Genomic DNA, 22,856 nt, shown 5'->3' with positions numbered 1-22,856 from the left:
GGGGCAGAAATGTGAATGAAGGCTTTTCATGTGTCTGATCTTAACTGCCTTTGGTGATTTATGTTTTCTGGACAGGGTCATAGTTTTCTGCACAAGATTTAACATTTCAGATCACTGTGAACTAAGGGCACTGGTTGTTCTGTGTTCTATGATTCTTTCCATCATTTAAATCGGTCATCATTCAATGATTAAGCAAGTACAGAATTATATTCTTCCACTGATGTAAATGACATGCTGAACAATCTTTGCAAAGATCGGGCAAAATATGCCCAACACTCTTGCGTTGAGCTTCATACAGTGTTCCCATTTCTAAACAGAAAGTACAATTCATGAAAAGTTAGGTGTGTCTGGGTTTCATTTGCATAAGCTTTGAGCCAGGATTTTAAATTCCACTTATATCATGGGAAATTTAGACACACTCATTGTGTTCAGAGATGGGAAGTCAACATTAACACTGCCTTTCCTGTTTACAACAGCAAGCAGCCAGGCTCTAAAAGTTCACAAGCAGGACTATGGGGTTATTTGCCCTAGTTGATATTCAGAAGTATATTGTTCCTTAACAGTTTTTCAGCTTATATTAACTGAAGAGATGGTAACTGTACCTTGTGGTGTTGCTGCTGGTGTTGCTGGTTTTCTCAGTCCAAGACCCAAGCCTAGTCCAAGTGCTACAACCACCAAAGAAACTACAAGGACCTGTTCCAAAACAACACAAACATGCATATGTTTTAAGGCAAAAATCACACATACATGTATTTGGTCAAAAATACTGCATATATGTTGCCAACATACGACCCTATCTATAAATAGAAGCAACATATTCACTAAAATTGAGGGCTCCTATAATAGCACATAAAATACTGCCCCTCCACTACTGATGTTGGAAGAATGTGAGTCTTTGACCTTTCCCTTTCTGCATGAGGAAAGCCGTGAAATTACAGGGTGTTGGGATTAGATGGAGTAAAATGCTGTTTGACAACCCAATCCTGAGCTGCCTGAAGCAATGGACTGCAGAGTCACTGAAAATGGCTGCCGCTACATCCTGTCTGCCCAGGCAGCCACCGGCGGCTCCTCAGGAGAAGGGGACTTTAGTCCCCTTCCCCCAGGTAAACGGAGTAGCCCCACAAAGGGGTAATAAAAGGTTGGCGATGAATCAAGTGCCTCCATGTCGTGCAGTGAGCCCAACGCAGAGGCTTTGGATCTGATGGAGTTTTGCTCCACCAGTCCCACCTCCCTCCCTCCCCGCTCTCTCCTCCTGGCACACCTTCTCCCCACTCTCTCCCTGTCCTCCACCCCCTCCCCCATCCCTGGAATGCATCCTCCCCCCCTCCCCCTCCCTGGAAAACCTCCTCCCCACCTCCCCCACACCTCAACTTACCTTTCCGCTGCTAAGTGGTCCATGCGACCGCTGAGCGGTGGAGCTCAGGCATCTACCAGGCACTAGCCAAGCACTGGCTGGCACTGGGCTATCCCTGGCACTCGCCCAGCGCTAGGGCCTGCAAACGTGCCTTACGGCACATTTGCAACAGTGTGCATTGGTGGTAAGCCGGTGCGCCAAGCTCAGGATTCAGCTCTCAGCCATCTGTGTGGCTCACTCTTCTTGGTCACTGGGCACCTGAGTTCGTTGGCAACCCTCTCCCACCCACCCATCAGAATAGTCTGAGGCTTAACCGGTTGCCATTATGGAACCAGAATTCTCACAGATTGGCCATTGGAATTCTTGAAACTGGGAAAATACCTGTATTCTCAAATGTTTTGTTCATGGTACATGAGAAGAGCTGTAGTTTCATGTTTCTTGGCACTACCTGGCTTATTAGTGTCTTGATAGTGCCTTCGTCTTCTTCTCTTTTTAACATTCCCAGAGCCATTCTCTTGTCATATCAGAATTTTCTCCTATTCTTTTCTATTAGGTTGCTTCCTCTTTTCCTTGCTCTTTGAAACAGGTGGGTTACCTTATCCTCTCCCAAATAACAAAAGAAAACTAAAGAGATTTACAGCCCAAACCATCAAACTTCCCACACTGCGATGCAGCGGTGCCAGTGTGGTATCTGCTGTATCCCATGGGGGGGTTTTGGCATGTTAAGGTCTCCTCTGGGAAAAGGAAACTTTGTTGTCCTGGGAAAGACTCTCGCCAGCCCAACTGGTTTGGTTAGACCTGCACCAGCAACATAATATTGCTGGTGCAAGACTGCATTGAGCCATGAAGGTGGATCAGGCCTGCGAAGGGAATCAGGATTCAATGGGTGCAGTTGCCACAAAACCCACCCCCTTCATGGGCCCAATTTGCCCTCCTCCATCACCACCCTGTTCCATCCATCCCCCTGCCCCATTCCACCCCTCCCCACCACCCTCTTGACCTCTGCACAACCCTATCTGGGGGCAACAGCCAGGCCACACTCTCTGGCAGAGTCATGTTTTCGACAACCAGAAAGCGCACTATGCTGTTGGAACGCATGTAGTTAGGACTCTGCCTTTAACCAGAGAATGTTAAAGAGGTAAAAGGACAAGAATGTCTGAATGAGAAGGAAACGGTTTTGACAATAAGTATCTTTGGAATTATGTTATTGGGGTGGGCTGTAAGACATTCTTGTTATTTACAATGTGTTTGTTCTGAAGATTCTGCCTTTTATTTACAGGAGTTATAGCATATAATAACAAGAGTCTCTGAACGTGTGCAGAATTCCTTTTCTCAAGGAAAATAAGTAGTTTAAAAAATGGATCTGAAGGTGAAGTGTAAAAGAACATGGGCAGAAGGATGCCTTTTACTTGAGAAGGGAGCCTATTGCTATCGCCTATTCATCTGCCTGTCTGGCTAAGCCAGTTCAGCCCAATACCAGCCACTGTCTTTCTTCTCTTCCTGATTTTTTTTAAAGGTGTCATAGGCCACTACTCTCCTCTCCTCTCTTCCACACACTTCCTATTCTATTTTATTTATTTATTTATTTATTTTATTTGTCATTGTACCCGTGTACACAAGTACAACGAAATTAGGTGCTTTCGAAAGGTAGAACAAGACAAGACCAAAACAAAACAACAGTACAACAAGGTCAGGCAGACTACATATACAATCACCACATTGCTAAACCTCTGTTCAACATATCACTGTACCCCTGCATTTAATCTAGACACTGCACTAGAATAGAAGCTGTTCTTTAATCTACTCGTTCTTATCAACCTATATCTTCTTCCTGATGGCAATAATTTAAAAAACTGGTAACCCGGATGTGAGGGATCTCTCAGAATTTTTAAGGTTTTCGACATACACCTTGTACTGTAAAGCTCCTCCAAAGAAGGAAGGGAACAGCCAATAGTTCTCTGAGCAACGTTGATAACCCTCTGGAGCGCTTTTCTCTCCACCACCGCACAACTCACAAACCAAACACAGAGACAATAAGATAGAATGCTCTCTATGTAGCTGCGATAAAAAGTTACCAGCAATGTCTCAGATAGTTTTTGTCTGGTGACGAGTCTCAAAAAGTACAATCATTGTTGGGCCTTCTTGACCAGAGCCGCGGTGTTTGCACTCCATGTCAAGTCCTTCTTCATGATGGTCCCCAGAAACTTACCCTCGTCCACCTACTCTACACAAACGCCCTCAATACACAAGGGCCAAATGTCAGATTTTCTTTTCCAATAGTCCACAATAAACTCATTAGTCTTATTAATGTTAAAAATAAGATTATTATTTTTGCACCGTAAAGACAACCATTGTACCTCTTCGCGATAGGCAGACTCATCATCTTCAGAGATGAGCCCCACTAACGTGGTGCCATCCGCAAATTTAATGATCTTATTACTGGGATAAATATTGGTGCAATCTGAAGTATAGATGGTAAACAATAGTGGACTCAATACACAGCCCTGTGGTGTACCCGTATTGAGAATCCTGGCAGAAGAAACAAAGTCCCTTAATCTCACCCTCTGAGGGCGATTTGAAAGAAAATCCAAGATCCACATGCAGATTGGATCTGGAAACCCAAGATCTTTAAGTTTAGATATCAGTTTGTATGGTATAATTGTGTTAAATGCAGAGCTAAAATCAACAAAGAGCATTCTTACATAGGTTCCCCGCTGCTCTAAATGAGTTAAAGCAGTGTGTAAGACGGTGTTTATAGCATCTTCTGTTGATCTATTTGCCCTATATGCAAACTGATATCTATCAAATGAGTCTGGAAGACAGGAGATGATGTACTGTCGAACTAATTATTCAAAACACTTCATAATAATAGAAGTGAGTGCCACTGGTCTGTAATCATTGAGGCTACTTATAAAGGACTTCTTTGGCAATGGAACAATGGTGGAAGCTTTCAGACATGATGGAACAATAGCTTGGGATAGAGACCGATTAAAAATCTTAGTCAAAACCCCAGCCAACTGGTCTGCACAGTCTTTCACCACCCGGCCAGATATGCCATCATGTCCGGCGGCCTTCCTTGAATTTACTGCTTTCAGTGTCTTCTACTTCCCAGGCTCTGTGCTTTTATAAATCTGGGGAGCAGAAAGACAAGCAGGAGCAGCTGAAAAGGAGGCAAAAGGTGTGCTGCCTGGAGCAGTAGAAGCAAGGATAACATAATGGTTACCACATCTCTCCCCAGTGTGCTTCACTGTGCTCTCAGCCTCTGAGAAGAAAGACAGGCTGCACAGAGCACCATGTACACTGATAGCATTACATAAACATTACCATGATCAGTGAGAAAGAGCATTCTATCTTGGCTTGCATAAAGAGTAAGGTAAGAAGATATTTTCATTTCTCTTTCCCCACATTTTTGTAGCATATGCCAGAAGTGATCTAATGGTAGAACTGTCCAAAAGTCTTTTTTTTTAAAACGTACGTTAGCAATCAGTTTCCATAATAAGCATTTAGGAAACTGAGATATGACAACATCAGCCAAGCTTTGCAGACATTCATGGAAAACAAACTAAAGTCACCAATGAGATAGCACATACTGCAGATTTTCCCAGGAGTGACTAATATAGGAATGTATGTCTCCAATAAGTAGGTAGCAGGTTGATCTTCCACAAATGTCCAGAGGAACTTAAGATATAGTTCCATTTAGTAAGGATTTCCAACTTCTTTGTTTCTGAAAGGCCAATAAAGTTTGGACTTTGCAAGATTCTGAGCTTTTCATTCCCTTTCCTGGTAGCCCAGTCTTACCTTATGCAACATCACACCTAGAACTATTGAAGACGCTGCTCACAGAACTTGTCTTCTCTCTCCTACGCTAGGGATGTAGGAAAGGAAGGATCAAAGCTTGCTCTCCTTTTGAAAGAAGATTGGAAAGATGCAAGCACAAATGCAGGTAACTACTAAAAGTAGGAGTTGTGATGACGTAGTGCATTCAACTCCTCCCTCAAAGATTTCAATTTCCTTTCATACCTCTCCCCACAGCTTCTGCGTCCAGAGAAGCATGCATTTAAAAGGCAGTTTCTAAAACAGTTCGTATTTACTAAATTTTGTTTTTTCTGTCAGAGAAAACCTGATCTTTCTCAACTTTTATTTACTATGTGTAGAAGGTAGCTTCACATGTCTGATCTTGTCTGATCTTGTAAGCTAAGCAGGGTCAGGCCTGGTTAGTATTTGGATGGGAGATTGCCTGAAAATACCAGGTACTGTATGCTTATACCATAGTCTTTCGAGACTGAAGGTTGCCAACCATGATTTTCTATACAGATTTTTGTGCCAACCTTTCCTTAAAATCAAAATGGTTTGTGGCCCAATCCCACCCAATTTTCAAGTGCTGGTGCAGCTGTGCCAATGGGGCATGCACTGCATCTTGTGGTGGGGAGGCAAACACAGAAATCTCCTCAATATAAGGCTGTGGTTGTCCAACTTTCGGGGAGTTTGAGGGCAGCAGTAAGTGGGGAGGGCAGCAGGAGCAGGGAGAAGGCAGTGACGTGATCCCTAGGCTCACATCGCTGCAGGGGCTGCAGGGACTGGCATTTACTTACCAGTCCCTGCTGCAGCCTCCCGGGCTGCGGGGAGCCCTGCGCAACCCTCCGCAGGGCTCTCCAAAGCTTAGACAGTGAAAGTGGAGCAATCATGCTCCACCTCTGCAAAACTGGAAGTGAAGTGTGATCACTCCGCTTTCACTTTCTGAAGGCTGGGGAGCCCTGCGGAGGGTCACGCAGGGCTCCCTGTACCCCCGGGAGGCTACAGCAGGGACTGGTAAGTAAATGCCAGTCTCTGCAGCCCCCTTAGCGACACGATCCTGGGGATCGCGTTGCTGCCTCCCCCTGTCCCTGCTCCTTAAGGGAAAAAACTCCAGCACTCTCAGGCTGGGGCATCGCAACGCCCTAGTTTGAGAAACCCTGATATAAGGGAATGTTTGTGCCTTTACCTCGGGGCTGCATTGCAGCTGTACCAGTGCTGGAAAGTTGGATAGGATTGGGCTGTTGGATATTGGATAAAGTTGGATATTCTTTGTTGCAGCCTATGATCATATGTAAAACACTTCATATTGCTAAAGTGATCTCAGCTCACAGTGATAATGAAAGAAAGAGCACTGTATGATGGGAGAAAACAGTTGTATAAAACAGTGTTGGACTTAGATCAGGAAGGCCTGGATTCAGATCCCCACTGAACCATGGCTAAATTTGGGCAGATTGCCTCCTTAATCTAACTGACCTCAAAGAGTTGTTGTGAACTCTTTTGTGAATGGGGAAGTATGCACCCTGCCACGAAGAAAAGCAAAATAAAAACGTAATAAAGAAAAAGCCACGTCGGAGAATGACTGGATGCAGATGACCACCACTCTCACAAAACATTCATCCAGCTTCTGCCCTGTGCCTGTTTACGTGACCAGGGGTACCTCAGGTTGCAGACTCAGAATTCCTTCTCTGAACAAACTGCTGTCAATGTTGGAATTTGAATGCAATGCCACCTCTTTGGTTCTTGCAGGTGTGGTCCTTAGTTTCTATTTCCCTCCTATTTCCTCCCCTCCTCAAATTCTCTCTTCTCTCCACACCACTGCAAAAGAAGACAGAGTGCTCTGTCCCCACAATGGCAGACCACATCCTCTCCCCCCCCCCCATGCTTGCACACAAAAGGAACAGCTTCTGGGGGTCTCTGTTCCAAGGCCTCTGATCCAATCAGAAGATGCATATAACTATGGAATTTGAATAAAGTATTTGTTATGAAACCTTAGCCAAGCTTCCCTGTGTTATGAAACTTTAACCAAGCCCCTGTGTACACTTTATTGATAGCAACTAGCAGGAAAGGGGTGCTTTCCCCGACTGGTCTACTTTCCCCATCCTTTTCCTTACCGTTGACATCAAAGAGGAATGCTTGAGTATCTCAGTCACAACTCCTTCCTTGTTATTTCAGTCTGTTATTTCAGTCTCAACTCCACCCATCTCTTTCTACCAGAAAAATGTGCATTGGCAGAGAATAAGGATTTTCCCAGTGGGCCACCCAGGGTAAAGTTGGTTAGGGCCGCTTGGCTTGCCAGAGGAGGCTAAAGCCACAGTTCCCTGAGGGAGAAAAGACTATATAGTAGGCGTGGCCAAACTTGCTTAATGTAAGAACCACATTCGATAAACTTCAGATGTTTGAGACTCACAAGAGAGATGTTTGAGAGCCACAATATTTAAGAAGCATTTATATTCTTAAATATATTTAGTCATCATGAACATTAAACTTGCGTTTTAATTCAGTGTTATACACAGTAAATAATTATAACACTTTAAAAACTTTTATTTACCTTTTACATGCAAAAAAGGAGTTCAGTCAACATACTTTTGCGAGCCACATGTGGCTCATGAACCATGGTTTAGTCACCCCTGCTATATAGAATGACACGTGTGTGGCAAGGGTTTGTGTAGCTTCTGCCTATTCCCTACTAGTATCAAAGTCCATCAGCTGGTGAAGGACCAAAGTGAGACTATTTCCCAAGCCGTTCCCCAGTATATTATCTAACAAGATGTTAAAGTAATTGAATCAAACACATCTAATATTAACAGTGCTCTCTTTCCTTTCTTTGTGTTTGATCCTGATCTTGAACAGTAAACAAAGCAGCGGCTGAAGTGAGTTCAGGAGTTGTTCTTTCAGGATAATTCACTTTGTAAAAACACTTGTAAAAATCTGTACAAGAATTTCCTGAAGTGGAGCCCTCATGTCTTGAAGATCCAAGTAACAAGACATCTCAGGACACTGTAGCTGCCTTAATGGAGCTGTCTAATAGTGCATCCACGGCCACAAAATCTAATGAGCAATCACAGTGATTGGACCTGTTTTTGTGCACCACTTTGCAATAATATATATGTCTAAAAATACTGTGCAGGAATCCTATTCATAACAGATCTATGTGCCAACACATATTATACAAATACTAGTAAAGGCATTATATTTATACACAACTCTGATATTTTATAATGTTGCCTGAATGGGTTTATCAGTGGGGTTGGCAGAGTCTAATTTTTAACCTCTTCGCCCCTGTACACATTTGGAGAATCCATTTCAGATTTTACTAGCAGGAGGACAAATTCCAGTGTGTGAGGATTCGCGACAGTTTCAGGCCTTCTTCTGGACATAGACAAGGTAAATTTACAGAAAGAGCATTCAATAAGATAACGTTATACCTCACAATAGCTATGGCAACAATATCAAAACAAATCAAACCTTTTTTTTTCTTTCCAGCAAAAGTATTTTCTTTTTTTGGCAAGTATGCCTAGCACACAGACCCATGGAATGGTTTATATCAACATCCACTCAGTAAGTTTGCCAGAAACTTTAATGCTTCTGAAGAACAATCATGTGCTCTGAAACCTGGGCAGCCAATACTCTGTGCTCTTTAAGGTCTTTAAACATTTCAATTTATGAAATGCTCAACGAGAGAATATATCCCCCCCCCCCCCAAAAAAAGTATCCTGCTCTGACAAAGTTCTTGCACTAAATATCTTACTGCTGTTAAGATGGGTTTATTTTTAGGGTTACAATCTATCACCACTCACTTGAAAAAGTAAGGAACAGCATTAGTGGGCATGTTTGTCTTCTCCTTTATGACTAAAAAAACTCCACAGTCAGGGAATTAGAGGACAGGTCCTCTCCTGGATTGAGAACTGGTTGAAGATCAGGAAACAGAGAGTGGGTGTCAATGGGCAATTTTCACAATGGAGAGAAGTGAAAAGCGGTGTGCCCCAAGGATCTGTCCTGGGACCGGTGCTTTTCAACCTCTTCATAAATGACCTGGAGATAGGGTTGAGCAGTGAGGTGGCTAAGTTTGAAGACGACACCAAACTTTTCCAAGCGGTGAAGACAAGAAGTGATTGCGAGGAGCTCCAGAAGGATCTCTGGGCAGGAGGTCTGGTCTAGAGGGTAGAGCCTCCATTTGCCTGAAGATAACACCTGAAGGTCGCCAGTTCGAAGCCACTGGCACCGTGAACGGCAAGACCTTGAAGCAGCTGACAAGCCGAGCCAAGTTTTTCCACCTGCTTTGGCCGCCCTCCATGTAAGATATGAAGGATTGTCAGCTTGCGTGGGAGGAAACTGGAGGCCAGAATGTGATACCAGATCATAAAAGGATCCATCTGAAATGTTGTAGTTCTTGAAAGACAGAACCTTCATCAATTGTAAAAATCCCTATAGGGATTTAGTATAGCCTGCCTGTGTAAACTGCCTTGAAATAAAGTCTGAGGAGAAATCTGAAGACCATGAAAGGCGGTATATAAATAAATAATAATAATAATAATAATAACAGTATTTATATACCGCTTTTCAACTAAATGTTCACAAAGCGGTTTACAGAGAAAAATCAAATAACTAAATGGCTCCCTGTCCCAAAAGGGCTCACAATCTAAAAAGATGCAAAAAGAATACCAGCAGACAGCCAATAAAACAGACAGTGCTGGGGTGAGGTAGGCCAGTTACTCCCCCCCCCTGCTAAAAAAAGGAGCACCCACTTGAAAAGTGCCTCTTACCCAATTAGCAGGTAATACCTGTATTATTATTATTATTATCTCTCCAGACTGGCAGAATGGGCAGCAAAATGGCAGATACGCTTCAAAGTCAATAAGTGTAAAGTCATGCACATTGGGGCAAAAAATCAAAACTTCACATATAGGGTAATGAGTTCTGAGCTGTCTGTGACAGATCAGGACAGAGATCTTGGGGTGGTGGTGGACAAGTCGATGAAAGTGTCGACTCAATGTGCGGCGGCAGTAAAGAAGGCCAATTCTATGCTTGGGATCATTAGAAAAGGTATTGAGAACAAAACAGCTAATATTATTATACCGTTGTACAAATCAATGGTAAGGCCACACCTGGAGTATTGTGTCCAGTTCTGGTCGCCGCATCTCAAAAAAGACATAGTGGAAATGGAAAACGTACAAAAGAGGGCAACTAAGATGATTGCTGGGCTGGGGCACCTTCCTTATGAGGAAAGGCTATGGCGTTTGGGCCTCTTCAGCCTAGAAAAGAGGCGCCTGAAGGGGGACATGATTGAGACATACAAAATTATTCAGGGGATGGACAGAGTGGATAGAGAGATGCTCTTTACACTCTCATATAACACCAGCACCAGCGGACAACCACTAAAATTGAGTGTTGGGAGAGTTAGAATAGACAAAAGAAAATATTTCTTTACTCAGCGTGTGGTTGGTCTGTGGAACTCCTTGCCACAGGATGTGGTTATGGCATCTGGCCTGGATGCCTTTAAAAGGGGATTGGACAAGTTTCTGGGGGAAAAAATCCATTACGGGTTACAAGCCATGATGTGTATGCAAAACCTCCTGATTTTAGAAATGGGTTATATCAGAATGCCAGATGCAAGGGAAGGCACCAGGATGAGGTCTCTTGTTATCTGGTGTGCTCCCTGGGGCATTTCGTGGGCCACTGTGGGATACAGGAAGCTGGACTAGATGGGCCTATGGCCTGATCCAGTGGGGCTGTTCTTATGTAAGCAAACACATATTAAATTGGTTTCAGCTGTATGCAGTTGAGGTGGCACAGCCACAGGCTGTGAGAAGAGAAAAGTATTATTTTCTTCATAGGAGAAGAGAAAAGTATTATTTACACTCCTAAAGCTCAGAAGAAGCAGAAGAATTTGCAACCCTAAATCTAGGGGAAGCCTTGGATCTTTTCCACATCCTGTCAAAACCAAAAAGCCAGGTTTCATTCAGCATAGAAACCAGATGGTATAGGAGTGATCTGAGCAGCCATTTGGCCAGGCAACCCCAACTCCTCTGTGCCCAAATTTGCCCTGGATAGGAGAAGCCCTGAACAGTCATGAGGGACAAGAGTTTCTCCTACTCAGTGTTCTGAACAGACAAACTGGGAACACAGTGTGGAAAAATAATAAGGGTTTATTTTACATAAATTGAAAGCAAAGAGGGTATTGGTACAAACAGGCAAAAATAGGCACTTAAAAAGAAGGAATATTAAAAACAGGCCACTTAGAATCAGGAGAACAAAAATAGGCAGGTCCTGTAGTGAAAGGCAAAATGAAAATATAGTCTTGCTGCACTGTCTAGACATGGCCCTACCCAGATTAGCACTTTGGTGCAATTTCTTCAGTGTCTCTCCTCAGCCTGAAAGATGGGCTGGGGCTTCAGAGGCTGTTGGTGTGAGTGTCAGAAGCAATAATAGCCCACAGCAGCCTTAAGTAGACTTGGCTGGGGGGGGGGGGGCTCCTCTACCTCCTGATTTAAGACCACCTCAGCCTGCCTACCTGACCTTCAGCCTGGTAGAGCACATACTTGGCATGCAAAAAGTCCCGTCCCAGGTTCAATCCTCTGTTAAAAGAGCAGGTAAAGGGAATGACCTCTGAAGCACTCCTACCAATCAGAGCAGAGGGCACTGGGTTACTATAGGCACATTTCCAATAGAATGTTCTTCCCCACAATATAGAATGTGGAATGGGTGGTAAGTAATCCCCTTCCTGCCTTCCCATATCCAATGACTAAGGATTGGACCATAATCCAATGACTGAGGATTAATGCCATCCTTCTGCAGAGTGGGAAAAAGCATAAGCACCATTTCAAGGCAAGGGACAGTCATCCAACCCTCCCAGTATTTTAGATCATAAACTATCATTTCTGAGAGGCACAGTGCCGCCCATTATGAAGAATGCAAATATTCTTCAAGTACACTCCTCTTCGGCAATTTAATCTCAAATATAACCAAGAGTAGACCTTTCAGTTATGCAGTGATACTGAAACCTCTTTTGTCTTCCTCTCCCTTTGCCATTGCAAAAAGCTGTACAGTGCTCCTGAGAAGGATTCATTCAGCAATCTTTTTATGAAATGGAGGCTGCAGTTCTTCCTAGCCACACTTACCTGGGAGTAAGCTCAATTGATTACAGTGGGATTTACCTCTGAGTAGACATACATAGGCTTGGGCTCTGAGTCATTAAAAAAGCACAACTGCCTTTCCTATTCACCTCAGCATAGTAAAATAGTGCAATTGACCATGGTTATGTGTGAAATAAACACACATGTGCTGACACAAAGTTTGGGGACTCCTGACTAGTACAATATGTCTTCACCATAGTTTGCATTTATCCTAAAAACCAGAAGTTTCCTAAAAACCACCAAACAGTGGTTTACTGTAAACCAGAATGCAGAATCATAGAACGTTAGAGTTGGAAGTCGTTTTAGAGATCATCTAGTCCAAAACACTGTTCACTGCTGGCAACTGCTACAGCATCCCTGACAGGTGGCCATCCAGCTTCTGCCTGAAAACCTCCAATGAGGAACAGGTCACAACAGCACAAGGCAGGCTGTTCCAGTGCTGGACAGCTCTTACAGTCAGGAATTTTTTCCTCATTTCTTCCTGGTCTAAATCAGTTTCCTTGTAGTGTGAATGCATTGGTTCTAGACCTGCCAACAGGAGCCACAGTAAGTCCTCCCTTTCCTCTGTAACTAAGTGTAGTGTAGTGTGCTGGACAGGGAGGGAGTATGAGAGTAATAGGGCTCATGCCCTTGGTGCCAAACCATAGTTTGGTATACATGTGAATTTATCATGTATTCTTAATAGGTTTTTATTCTTTTGCTTCTGCATGCTTTAGGCTGCAATCCTAACTACACTTTCCTGAGAGCAAGCCCCATTAAACAAAATAGGACTTACTTCTGAGTAGACCTGGTTAGTCTTGTGCCCTTAGTTAATTTAGATTTAGAGTCCACAGAGGACTTGAAGCCCTGTAATGACATACTCATCATGGAATACCAGGGTACAATAAGCTATGAATGAAATAATAATAATAATATAGAGCAGTAATAAAAATCCATCTTTTGTTTAAAAAAATCACATACAGTTTGAAGAATATATATTTCAACACAGACAATGAGATTTCTGTAACTTTCTTGCACGCTGAAAGTGTTATATTTTCATAATTGCCTTTGGCAGCACATCACCCAAGAACATTAATTCCTGCTGTGGCTCTGCTAGGCTCTCACATCCTCAGATCCCTGCCAGAACATTTCCAGATGCTCAGTGGAAATACTGAAAATGTTTATACAGTAGAGTTAAATGTCATGAACCTTAGCTACACATGTAATAAGCTTAAGCTTAGAATGTTGCTTTTTTAAGTAAGCAAAGAGCAATACTTACAGCACAGAGTATCTTATATTTCTGAAGTGTACTTCTCTTAACAACCTCCTCTGTTTGCAAATCCATTAGCTCCATCTTGCTGCTTCCACTTAAGTTGGCTTCGCCAGGAGAAATCATTCCCCCTATTTCAGAGAGCTTTTGGACCTATTTGCTGACGGTCTCCACCCTTTCAGCTGCACTCCAGCTCGGCTGCACCCCAGCACAGAGTGATCATCGCCTGGTCTCACAATATAAACAACTTCAAGAGTCCTCGCTGAGGCACGAGGAAACTATTACAATGCTGGAGTCAGCAGGTTCAAAGGGTGGTTGGCAGTTTGGAGAACGAAGCTCCAGTCATAGTTCCTGTATGTGTTTTATGTGTGTCAGAATGGAAATTCAAGTGCTGGTGAGAATCAGACTTTGGAATTGGAAACCAGAAATATTCATATGAACAAAAACAAAGGAATGTAGATTTCATTTAATTCTGATCTGTTAGTTATTTTCAAAGTATTGTAATATCATAAGTGAAACAGCAACCTAACCACTCCCATCATTTACATCCCCATGGCCTGCAGATTATGCAGTTGTTTTAGTTCTGGGATGGTTGTCATGCCTAAGGAGTGTGGGAGTGGGAGAAGGGCTATGAAAAAACAAACTATACAGCGCAAAACATCTTTAATCAGCTTTCAATGCACTTCTATTACCCCAATGTATTCTGGAGACTATGTTAAAGGTAGGTCTAACACAGAGATCTCAAACATAAGGCCCATGGGCCAAATGCAGCCTCTGGAAGCAGTTTCTCTGGTCCCTGTTATAATTGGGCTCTCTCATATCTTGAAAATATGAACAAGATTTGCAAATTTTCTCTTCTGTCATTTGCAACTAATGAGTTCCTATGTGAGAACAAAGTGCTTACTTCTGGCCATCATCTGTTTAATGATGTCACTTTCTGCCTAATGATGCCACAAATGCTAACTTTGGCCCTCTGTATGAAACAAAATTGACACCCCTTCTCTAACAGATCTCAGATTTCTAACACACTACAGTCCCCACAGAAAGCATTGGGGGAATAAAAGCGCATTGAAAGTGGCAGCCCACATTGGGAAAACCCAGTGGGGCTTGACTCTAGCTGAGTTACAGAGTCACTGCCCCCCACAACTCAACTCAAAAAAGAGTCATAACAGGGCACTTTCTGAGTCTCCAAGTCACCCTTTCATGTCTCTAACAACTTCAGAAGTCACCCCCCTTTAAAAAGCCCACTGCAGAAAAAACAGGGCTGCTGCCTGGGAGTATGTGTGTTGGAGCTCTCTTTGAACACTCCCCTGATGTCCCTGCCCATCTGTAAAGAGGGCAGGAGGAGTGGAAGGGACGGTGAGAGAGCGGAGATAGAAGCAAGAGGGAGGAGGAGGGTCATGAGCAGCAGCTGGGAGGCTTACCAGGATGACCCGATCCTTGGCAGCCCTACTCAGAAGTAGTTCCACTGTAGCTGATCATTCAATGAGGCTCCCTCCCCAAGTAACAATGGAGTCGAGAAGCTGCCATGAGGTTAGAAAGCAGAATCAAGCAAAATAATTTTTTTCCACCTCCCTGAGCTTCTGGGAAGAAATCCCTTGGGTTCCTCATCCTGTTCTTCCTCAGCCAAAAAAAAATAAAAATCTAAATGCCCATCCTTTGTCCAATAATCACCCATTCCTTCCTTCTTATCAGAGATGGGAAAAGAGAGCCCAATTCTGCCTTCTCTCTCCTGCTCACATTAACTCTTTCCTGCCTCCTGGCTGAAACTCCCTGCTGCTCACAGTCAGAATGCTTGCCCCACGAGGTTTTCTACACAGTGGAAACAGTAAGCAAGCACCCCCAGACACAGGCAGACTCAGGTCAGTACACATGGGGATGAGTGCCCCGACTCAAGTCTTTTTCAGTGTCTTCCATGCATGTGACTTGCAAGCTTGCTGAATCACCGAAAAACACACCTTTTCACGACTCAAGTCTGAGTCACCTGACTTGAGTTCCCAACACTGGAAAGTGGATTAAGCTGTAGTGGAAATGCAAGCCAGGTCTTCTCCATAAGCACCAATGTGTATTAGTACAATTCTAACATGGGAAAGTGAAACTTACACCTTCAGACCTTAACGACTAGGCCCCAGTAGTAGGTCACCCAGTTCACAGAAGTCCTAGACCTCAAAAGTAAACTTCACTCTAGTTTAGAGTGTGTCTAAAACACAGGGCTTTGGATCAAATCTACATGGAGGATGCCCACATGGATAAAGAGCAAAGTTAGAGAAACAAAACTTTCTTCTGTAAATGGAAGTCTTACTCAAATGAGGAAAATAAAAGAGAACATAAACTGTGGCAAAAGAAATGTAAGAAGATAATATGGGAGGCCAAGAAAGACTATGAGGAACACATGGCCAGCAACATTAATGGTGTAATGGAAATGCGCAAGGTACCTCAAGGAGGTAGGATGTGGTGTCAGCAGTGGGACCTTTAAGGGTAAGGCCCAGGCATTCAGCATAGAGTGTGCTGCACAGCTGCAGCCACTTGAAGGCAATAGGACTCTCAGGCATAAAAGCACCTGATGAAGGGAGAGTTTGGTGTGGGTAGCAGAAAGAGGAAAGCTTTAAGAAGGACACTGGACTGAGGAGCTAATGAGCTGCTGATGGACTGATGTGTGAATGAACTTTGGAGGTTGCTGGAGACAGTGAGATTGTGTTTGGCTGCCATGCCCAATGCCTGCAGAGGACCAATATAGTGGTGTATGTAGAATATGTAGTGGTGGGAGGAGCTGCTGGCAGGAGAGGGAAGGAAGGAGGACCTCTGCAGATGGAACAGGCAAGCTACCCTGGTGGTGGGGTCCAGCAGTGTTGCAGAGCAGAACTATGGTCATTTTTGAGGAAAGAAGGGAAGCTAATTAGCTCAAAGGGGGCATAATTTTCCAGGTGGAGCTTGGACTGGGAATCTGGCAGAATCAAACAGGAATAATAAAAGCTTCTTCAAACAGAAGAAGCAGGAAACCTGCCAGGGAAGTGGGAGGTCCTCTGGATGGTGAGGAAGGGAAAGGTGAGATAAAAGAAGACTTGGTGATAGCAGAGAAATCAAATGAGTTATTTGCATCTGTCTTCATGGCAGCAGACAGGCAGATTCCGCTGCCCAAACAACCCCTCCTGACCAAGGAATTAAATTGGATTGAGATTAAAATAGAAGATGTTTCAGGCCTAACTGACAAATTAAAGAAAATAAATCACTGAGCCCAGATGGCATCCACCCAAGAGTCATTAAGGAACTGAAGAATGAAGTTGCTGATTTCTTGACTAAACTATACAGCTTATCCCATAAAACAGCTAGGGTGACAGAGGTTTAGAGGATACCAAATATCACACTGATCTTTAAAAAGGAAAGAAGAGGAGACCTGGGAAATTATAGGCTGGTCACGTCTGTTCCAGGTAAGATGGTGGAATGCCTCATCAAAGATAGAATCTCAAAACACACAGAAGAATAAGTCTTGCTGAGGGAGAATCGGCATGGCTTCTGAACCTGTGGACATTATATATCTAGACTTTCAGAAGGTGTTAGACACAGTCCCTCACCAAAGGCTATTGATAAAACTCCCCAGTCAGGGAATTAGAGGGCAGGTTGTCTCATGGAGTAGGAACTGATTGAGGACCAGGAAACAGAGAGTCAATGTCAATGGGAAATTTTCACAATGGAGATGAAAAGCGGTGTGCCCCAAAGATCTGTCCTGGGACCGGTATTTTTCAACCTGCTCAAAAATGACCTGGAGACAGGGTTAAGCAGCGAGGTGACCAAGTTTGCGGATGAAACCAAACTTTTCCAAGTGATAAAGACCAGAAAAGATTGTGAGGAGCTCCAGAAGATCTCTTCACACTGGGAGACTGGGCAGCAAAATGACAGATGCGTTTCAATGTAAGTACAAGTAAAGTAATGCACATTGGGACAGCAAATCAAAACTTTACATATCAGCTGGGTTCTGAGATTGACAGATCAGGAGAGAGATCTTGGGGTGCTGGTGGGAGTGTCAATCCAATGTGCAGCATCGGTGAAGAATTCTATGCTTGGAATCATTAGAAAAGGTATTAAGAATAAAACAGCTAATACTGTAATGCTGTTGTACAAATCGATAAGGCCTGGATTATTGCATCCTGGTCGCCACATCTCAAAAAGGATGTAGTGGAAATGGAAAAGGTGCAGAAAAGTGTGACCAAAATGATTACTGGACTGGTTTTAGTTTTTAGTTTTTTAGGTTGAGTTTTAGTTGATGTTTTTAGTGTTCAGTTTTTAACTTGGTTTTAGTGGGGTGATAGTTAGCCACCCCCTTTCAGATTGGTTTAGGCTCACTAGGTAAAAATGCTAGACCATGGCACCCAGCCTGAAAAACTGTTTATAGTTCAAAAATGTCAGTGGGTAATGGACAATAGGAGGGCCTTTACTCTCAGGGTTGGCCTCTAATTAGTAGTAGTACTTACCCTGTATATTTTATTTCACATGTATTATCTTGATGGATTCCTTACCAGTGGAGTAGTGGTACATTTAAAAGTCCAGGTGTTTATTATGACATCACCCCATAGCTGTGCCTTAGTGAGACCATATAGGCACACACACACCCATATCCATGAATCAGGTATTCATTGTTTCATTTATCTGCTGTTCTCAGCAGCCCCCATGCCCATTATCTTCATTAATAGGCATGCTTCTTGATTTTACAGAGCAGGTAAGAGCAAGCAGTTGGCATGTTAGGGGGACACAGTCAGAATGTTAACAGGAAGCAGGAAGTGTTAGGGGGAAAAAGGATAAGATTTAGCTCAGGGACACAGAGGAGAACAGGAATATATGCTGGCTATTAGAATCTGAGAAGAGCAGTTCAAGAAGCTGACCCAGAGAGCTGTGCAGCACTGATGTTATCAGACCATCTAAATAAGGTGAAAGGTATCTGAGGTCAAAGGCCAGGATCCAAAGACCTCTGAAAGTAATTGCATGAACTTTAGACTTGATATCCATGGAAAAGAGCTTTTGAAGCAGGAGAATTGCTGCAGTCAGTGTTGGGGGGGAGGGGATGCACAAGAAAATCTTTCTGCTTGACTGGGGCAGCGTGTTGCAGCAGCAGCTCTTTGGACTTTGGGCAATAGCTGGGAGCACCAGGAGACATACACAGCCTTGAGGCAAATAACTTGAAAACCAAGAGGAACTCAAGTTCTGAAAAAAGTTAGTAACTACAATGCACTTTTTCAGGATCATATAATGTCAAAGGTAAGGTTGACTGTAGTAAAAATCAATGATCAACAGAGCACAACAGGTGGCAAGCTAATTACAGTGCAATCCAATGCATGTCTACTCAGAAGTAAGTCTCACTGAATTCAGTGGGGTTTACTCCCAGAAAAGTGAGTTCAAGATAGGATTGTAGCCCAAATAGCGATAAGCATCTGCACTTTGAGGGTGCAGTGCACTTTGCATGTATTCTCTGGATGTAATCCTTATTATCCCCAGAGTGCTGAGGTTGAGTAGCTTGCCAAAAGGATGCTAAGTGAGTTCATGGCAAAGGCAAGATTTGAACTGCATCGAAGTCTCTTGGCCACTACACTGCACCAGCTCTCTCAGTGGATTAATTAGTTTAATCTAATCTAATTAGGCTATAATCCTATCCACACTTACCTGGGGGTAAGTCTCACTGACTATAAGGCAGCCAGGAGGTGTGTGCACACACCTCCCCCAGCTTGTTGCTTGAGAGGTTTGTTTCACCAGGCTGGAACTACAAGGAACCCACAAGGGGGAGGGGAAAGGCTAAAAGCTGCAGACACCTATTAGGGAGCAAATCCTGCTGAATTTAAGCTGTACTCATATTGTATGCACACTGACCTGGGAATAATCCCCGTTGAACACAATGGGACTTATTGCTGGGTAGACAGTCATGGGATTGGGCTATCAGCTGGACAACATAGCCAGGACTGTGCTGCAAATTCCACTGCACTCAAGTTATAATTCCATGCATCCATGCTTGGATTTAACAGTGCAATCTGAAGCATGGGCAATTTTCACAATGGAGAGAGGTGAAAAGTGGTGTGCCCCACGGATCTGTCCTGCGACAGGATCCTTGAAGAGGTGCTCTTCAACCTCTTCATAAATGACCTGGAGACAGGGTTGTGCAGTGAGGTGGCAAAGTTTGCAGACAACACCAAACTTTTCTGAGTGGTGAAGACCAGAAGTGATTGTGAGGAGCTCCAGAAGGATCTCTCCAAACTGGCAGAATGGGCAGCAAAATGGCAGATGCGCTTCAATGTCAGTAAGTGTAAAGTCACGCACATTGGGGCAAAAAATCAAAACTTTAGATATAGGCTGATGGGTTCTGAGCTGTCTATGACAGATCAGGAGAGAGATCTTGGGGTAGTGGTGGACAAATTGATGAAAGTGTCAACCCAATGTGCGGCGGCAGTAAAGAAGGTCAATTCTATGCTTGGGATCATTAGAAAAGGTATTGAGAACAAAATGGCTAATATTATAATGCTGTTGTACAAATCGATGGTAAGGCCACAACTGGGGTATTGTGTCCAGTTCTGGTTGCCACATCTCAAAAAGGATATAGTGGAAATGGAAAAGGTGCAAAAGAGGGTAACTAAGATGATTGCTGGGCTGGGGCACCTTCCTTATGAGGAAAGGCTATGGCGTTTGGGCCTCTTCAGCCTAGAAAAGAGGTGCCTTAGGGGGGACATGAATGAGACATACAAAATTATGCATGGGAAGGATAAAGTGGATAGAGAGATGCTCTTTACACTCTCACATAACACCAGAACCAGGGGACATCTACTAAAACTGAGTGTTGGGAGAGTTAGGACAGACAAAAGAAAATATTTCTTTACTCAGTGTGTTGTTAGTCTGTGGAACTCCTTGCCACATGATATGGTGATGGCATCTGACCTGGATGCCTTTAAAAAGGGATTGGACAAGTTTCTGGAGGAAAAATCCATTATGGGTTACAAGCCATGATGTGTATGTGAGGCAGGCTGGCAGAGGTAATCAAACTGCATACATGTTCATGTGCTAATGAATGTATGATGCCAAGATATATCAATGAGAAAGAGTCCAGCATACCCAAAGTAAGCCAACATGTATGTTTGCTCAGAAACGGCCTTCTGTTCAAGCAGGCCCAGAAAAGCAACTTTGCTCTCTCTTTCTTTCTGAGAGGGTCTGCTTGTGCAACAGGCCACTGTAAGCAACTTAATGCTAAATGTTTACTCATGTTTACTTATGCTGAAACTAATCATTTATGCAAATGCTTGTTCATGCAATGTTATGAGTAAATTAGTTAGGCTTATATATGATCCCATAAGACAAACAGCAAGATTCATTTCTGCCCTCTCTGTTTAAAACAGTTTGAAACAGTTTGAAGTAGGTGAAAGGTACAGTCATATATCATTCCAATTAAAAGTGCTATTTGACAGCTAGCAAATGTTTTTTTAAAGGAATTAGAGAGGACCCCAGCTAAAGGAATATCCAGTTTTAAGGAATGTCCAAGCAAACTGCCAAAGGAACTGATATGTCAAGATGAGTGGCTAATTAGCAAAAGTTGTATTTTGTATGCAATAGGAAAAGCTAAGGTGAATGTTAGAATGTGATTCAACAAGATTCCCTTTTTAGCCAAATAAACAAATAAAGTACACAATAATGCTTAAGAACATATCAAATGCTAGAAGCCTGAGTGTTTTAAGCATTTCACAAATAAACAAAGGCAAATTTAGGGGTATGCTCAGAGGACAGAGAGTGGAAGCTGGTCAGGCAGTCCTGAAGGGTGTTGCTCTTGGCAGCCTGCCAGAATGATGAGTTCAGAATGATCCAGTTGTCAAGAAGTTAATTGAATTGATAAATGGAGCCAGGCTGAACAGAGAATACACCCCCAAAAGCTTGGAAGTCAAACTGGACAAAAGGAGCAATTTGGGCATAATTAAACCAGGAAAATAGCTTTAATAATTACTGAAGCTATTCTTTAAAGTACAAGTATGGTATTTTAAGTGAATTTAATAGGTTAATTGTAAGAATAAAAGTTAGAGTACATTCCAATTCTGTAAGATTCAAAGTCTTGTTTGATGTTTTAACTGAAACATAACTCATGAGGAGATTTGAAAATAATGAGAAGTCAAAGATGCACCTGGCCAGGAAATGAGATAATTAAATAACTTATCTCTTAGTACCACGAAAGAGACATAACTCAAATCATTTTAAGAAAGTTTGAGCTAAGCAGCCATTAATCTAGTCTCACTAATGAGGACACTTGTAAATCAAGTCCAGCTAACTAACATTGTGTCTCTAAGATAAGAGAAACACCTGCATAATGAGGTAATAAATTGTCTATGAAGTTGTCTAATTGGCCAACATTCTTGAAAGTCCACTGGTCAGCAAAACATTAATGAAGCTTCTAAAAGCTGACAGAAAAAGTTAAGTTTAATTAAAATAAATAGGAAAAGAGTTCTAAAAAGGAAACCTTTATTTAAAAAGTTAGTTTCCCTGTATGGAATAAATATATGTTTACTACTATACCTTGCTAACATTTCCTAAAGTACAGATATAAGAGAAAACTTAGTTTAAACAATGCTGGCACATAGCCCCTATGAAGCCTGGTACTAGGAATGTTAAACAGATGGTCAAGGTCAGGCCAAAAGAAGAATAAGCAGAGACAGGCAAAGACAGTAATAATTGGGTGAACAGTGCTGCTCTGGACATGTTTTATGCAAATTTCTATTTTTCTTATTGGTCTTCTCAACCTAGCCAACCAAATGTCTGTAAAACGAGCTAATTCTGATGCCATAATTTCAAGCCAATGAGAGTGTGAGATTTAGAGACAAAGAGGCCAGAATACTATTTAAACAATGTACACCTATGGGAATGTTGCTTTTTCTCTGGGACACTGAGAGACCACAGCTCTCTGTGTTCCCCATTTTGAACCACCGAGAGAAGCCCATTGCTGGCAATGAATAAAGACTTGGAAATCACCACAATTTCAGTCTGCTGAGTTTGTTTTGAACCCTAAAGACACCATGCAACATATGTGCAACCTCCTGATTTTTGAAATGGGCTATGTCAGATGCAAGGGAGGGGACCAGGATGCAGGTCTCTTGTTATCTGGTGTGCTCCTTGGGGCATTTGGTGGGGCCACTGTGAGATACAGGAAGCTGGACTAGATGGGCCTATGGCCTGATCCAGTGGAGCTGTTCTTAAGTTCTTATTTTCCTCCAAAGTCCCACTGCACTCAATGGGACTGACTCCCAGCTCAGCTTGTTTAGCATTGCAGCCTAGGAACCCAATCCTATGCATGTCTACTCAGAAGTAAGTCCCA

General features: G+C 43.0%; 1 protein-coding gene across 1 annotated transcript in view; it reads right to left on the bottom strand.

The window, feature by feature from the left end:
- Window positions 1-13,615, bottom strand: part of ENPP3 (ectonucleotide pyrophosphatase/phosphodiesterase 3) — a 74,286-nt gene extending 60,671 nt beyond the window's left edge. Inside the window, exons 1-2 of the mRNA XM_066611201.1 lie at window positions 13,541-13,615; window positions 603-693 (exon numbers count right to left, since the gene is read on the bottom strand). Coding sequence (XP_066467298.1) covers window positions 603-693; window positions 13,541-13,615 — 166 coding nt within the window. The remainder of the gene's footprint in view (window positions 1-602; window positions 694-13,540) is intronic.
- Window positions 13,616-22,856: the final 9,241 nt, after the last annotated feature.

The sequence above is a fragment of the Tiliqua scincoides genome, chromosome 1, assembly GCF_035046505.1.
Source record: "Tiliqua scincoides isolate rTilSci1 chromosome 1, rTilSci1.hap2, whole genome shotgun sequence".
Lineage (NCBI taxonomy): Eukaryota > Metazoa > Chordata > Lepidosauria > Squamata > Scincidae > Tiliqua > Tiliqua scincoides.
Note: the sequence above shows the minus strand (reverse complement) of the source record. Positions and strands in the feature narration are given on the sequence as shown.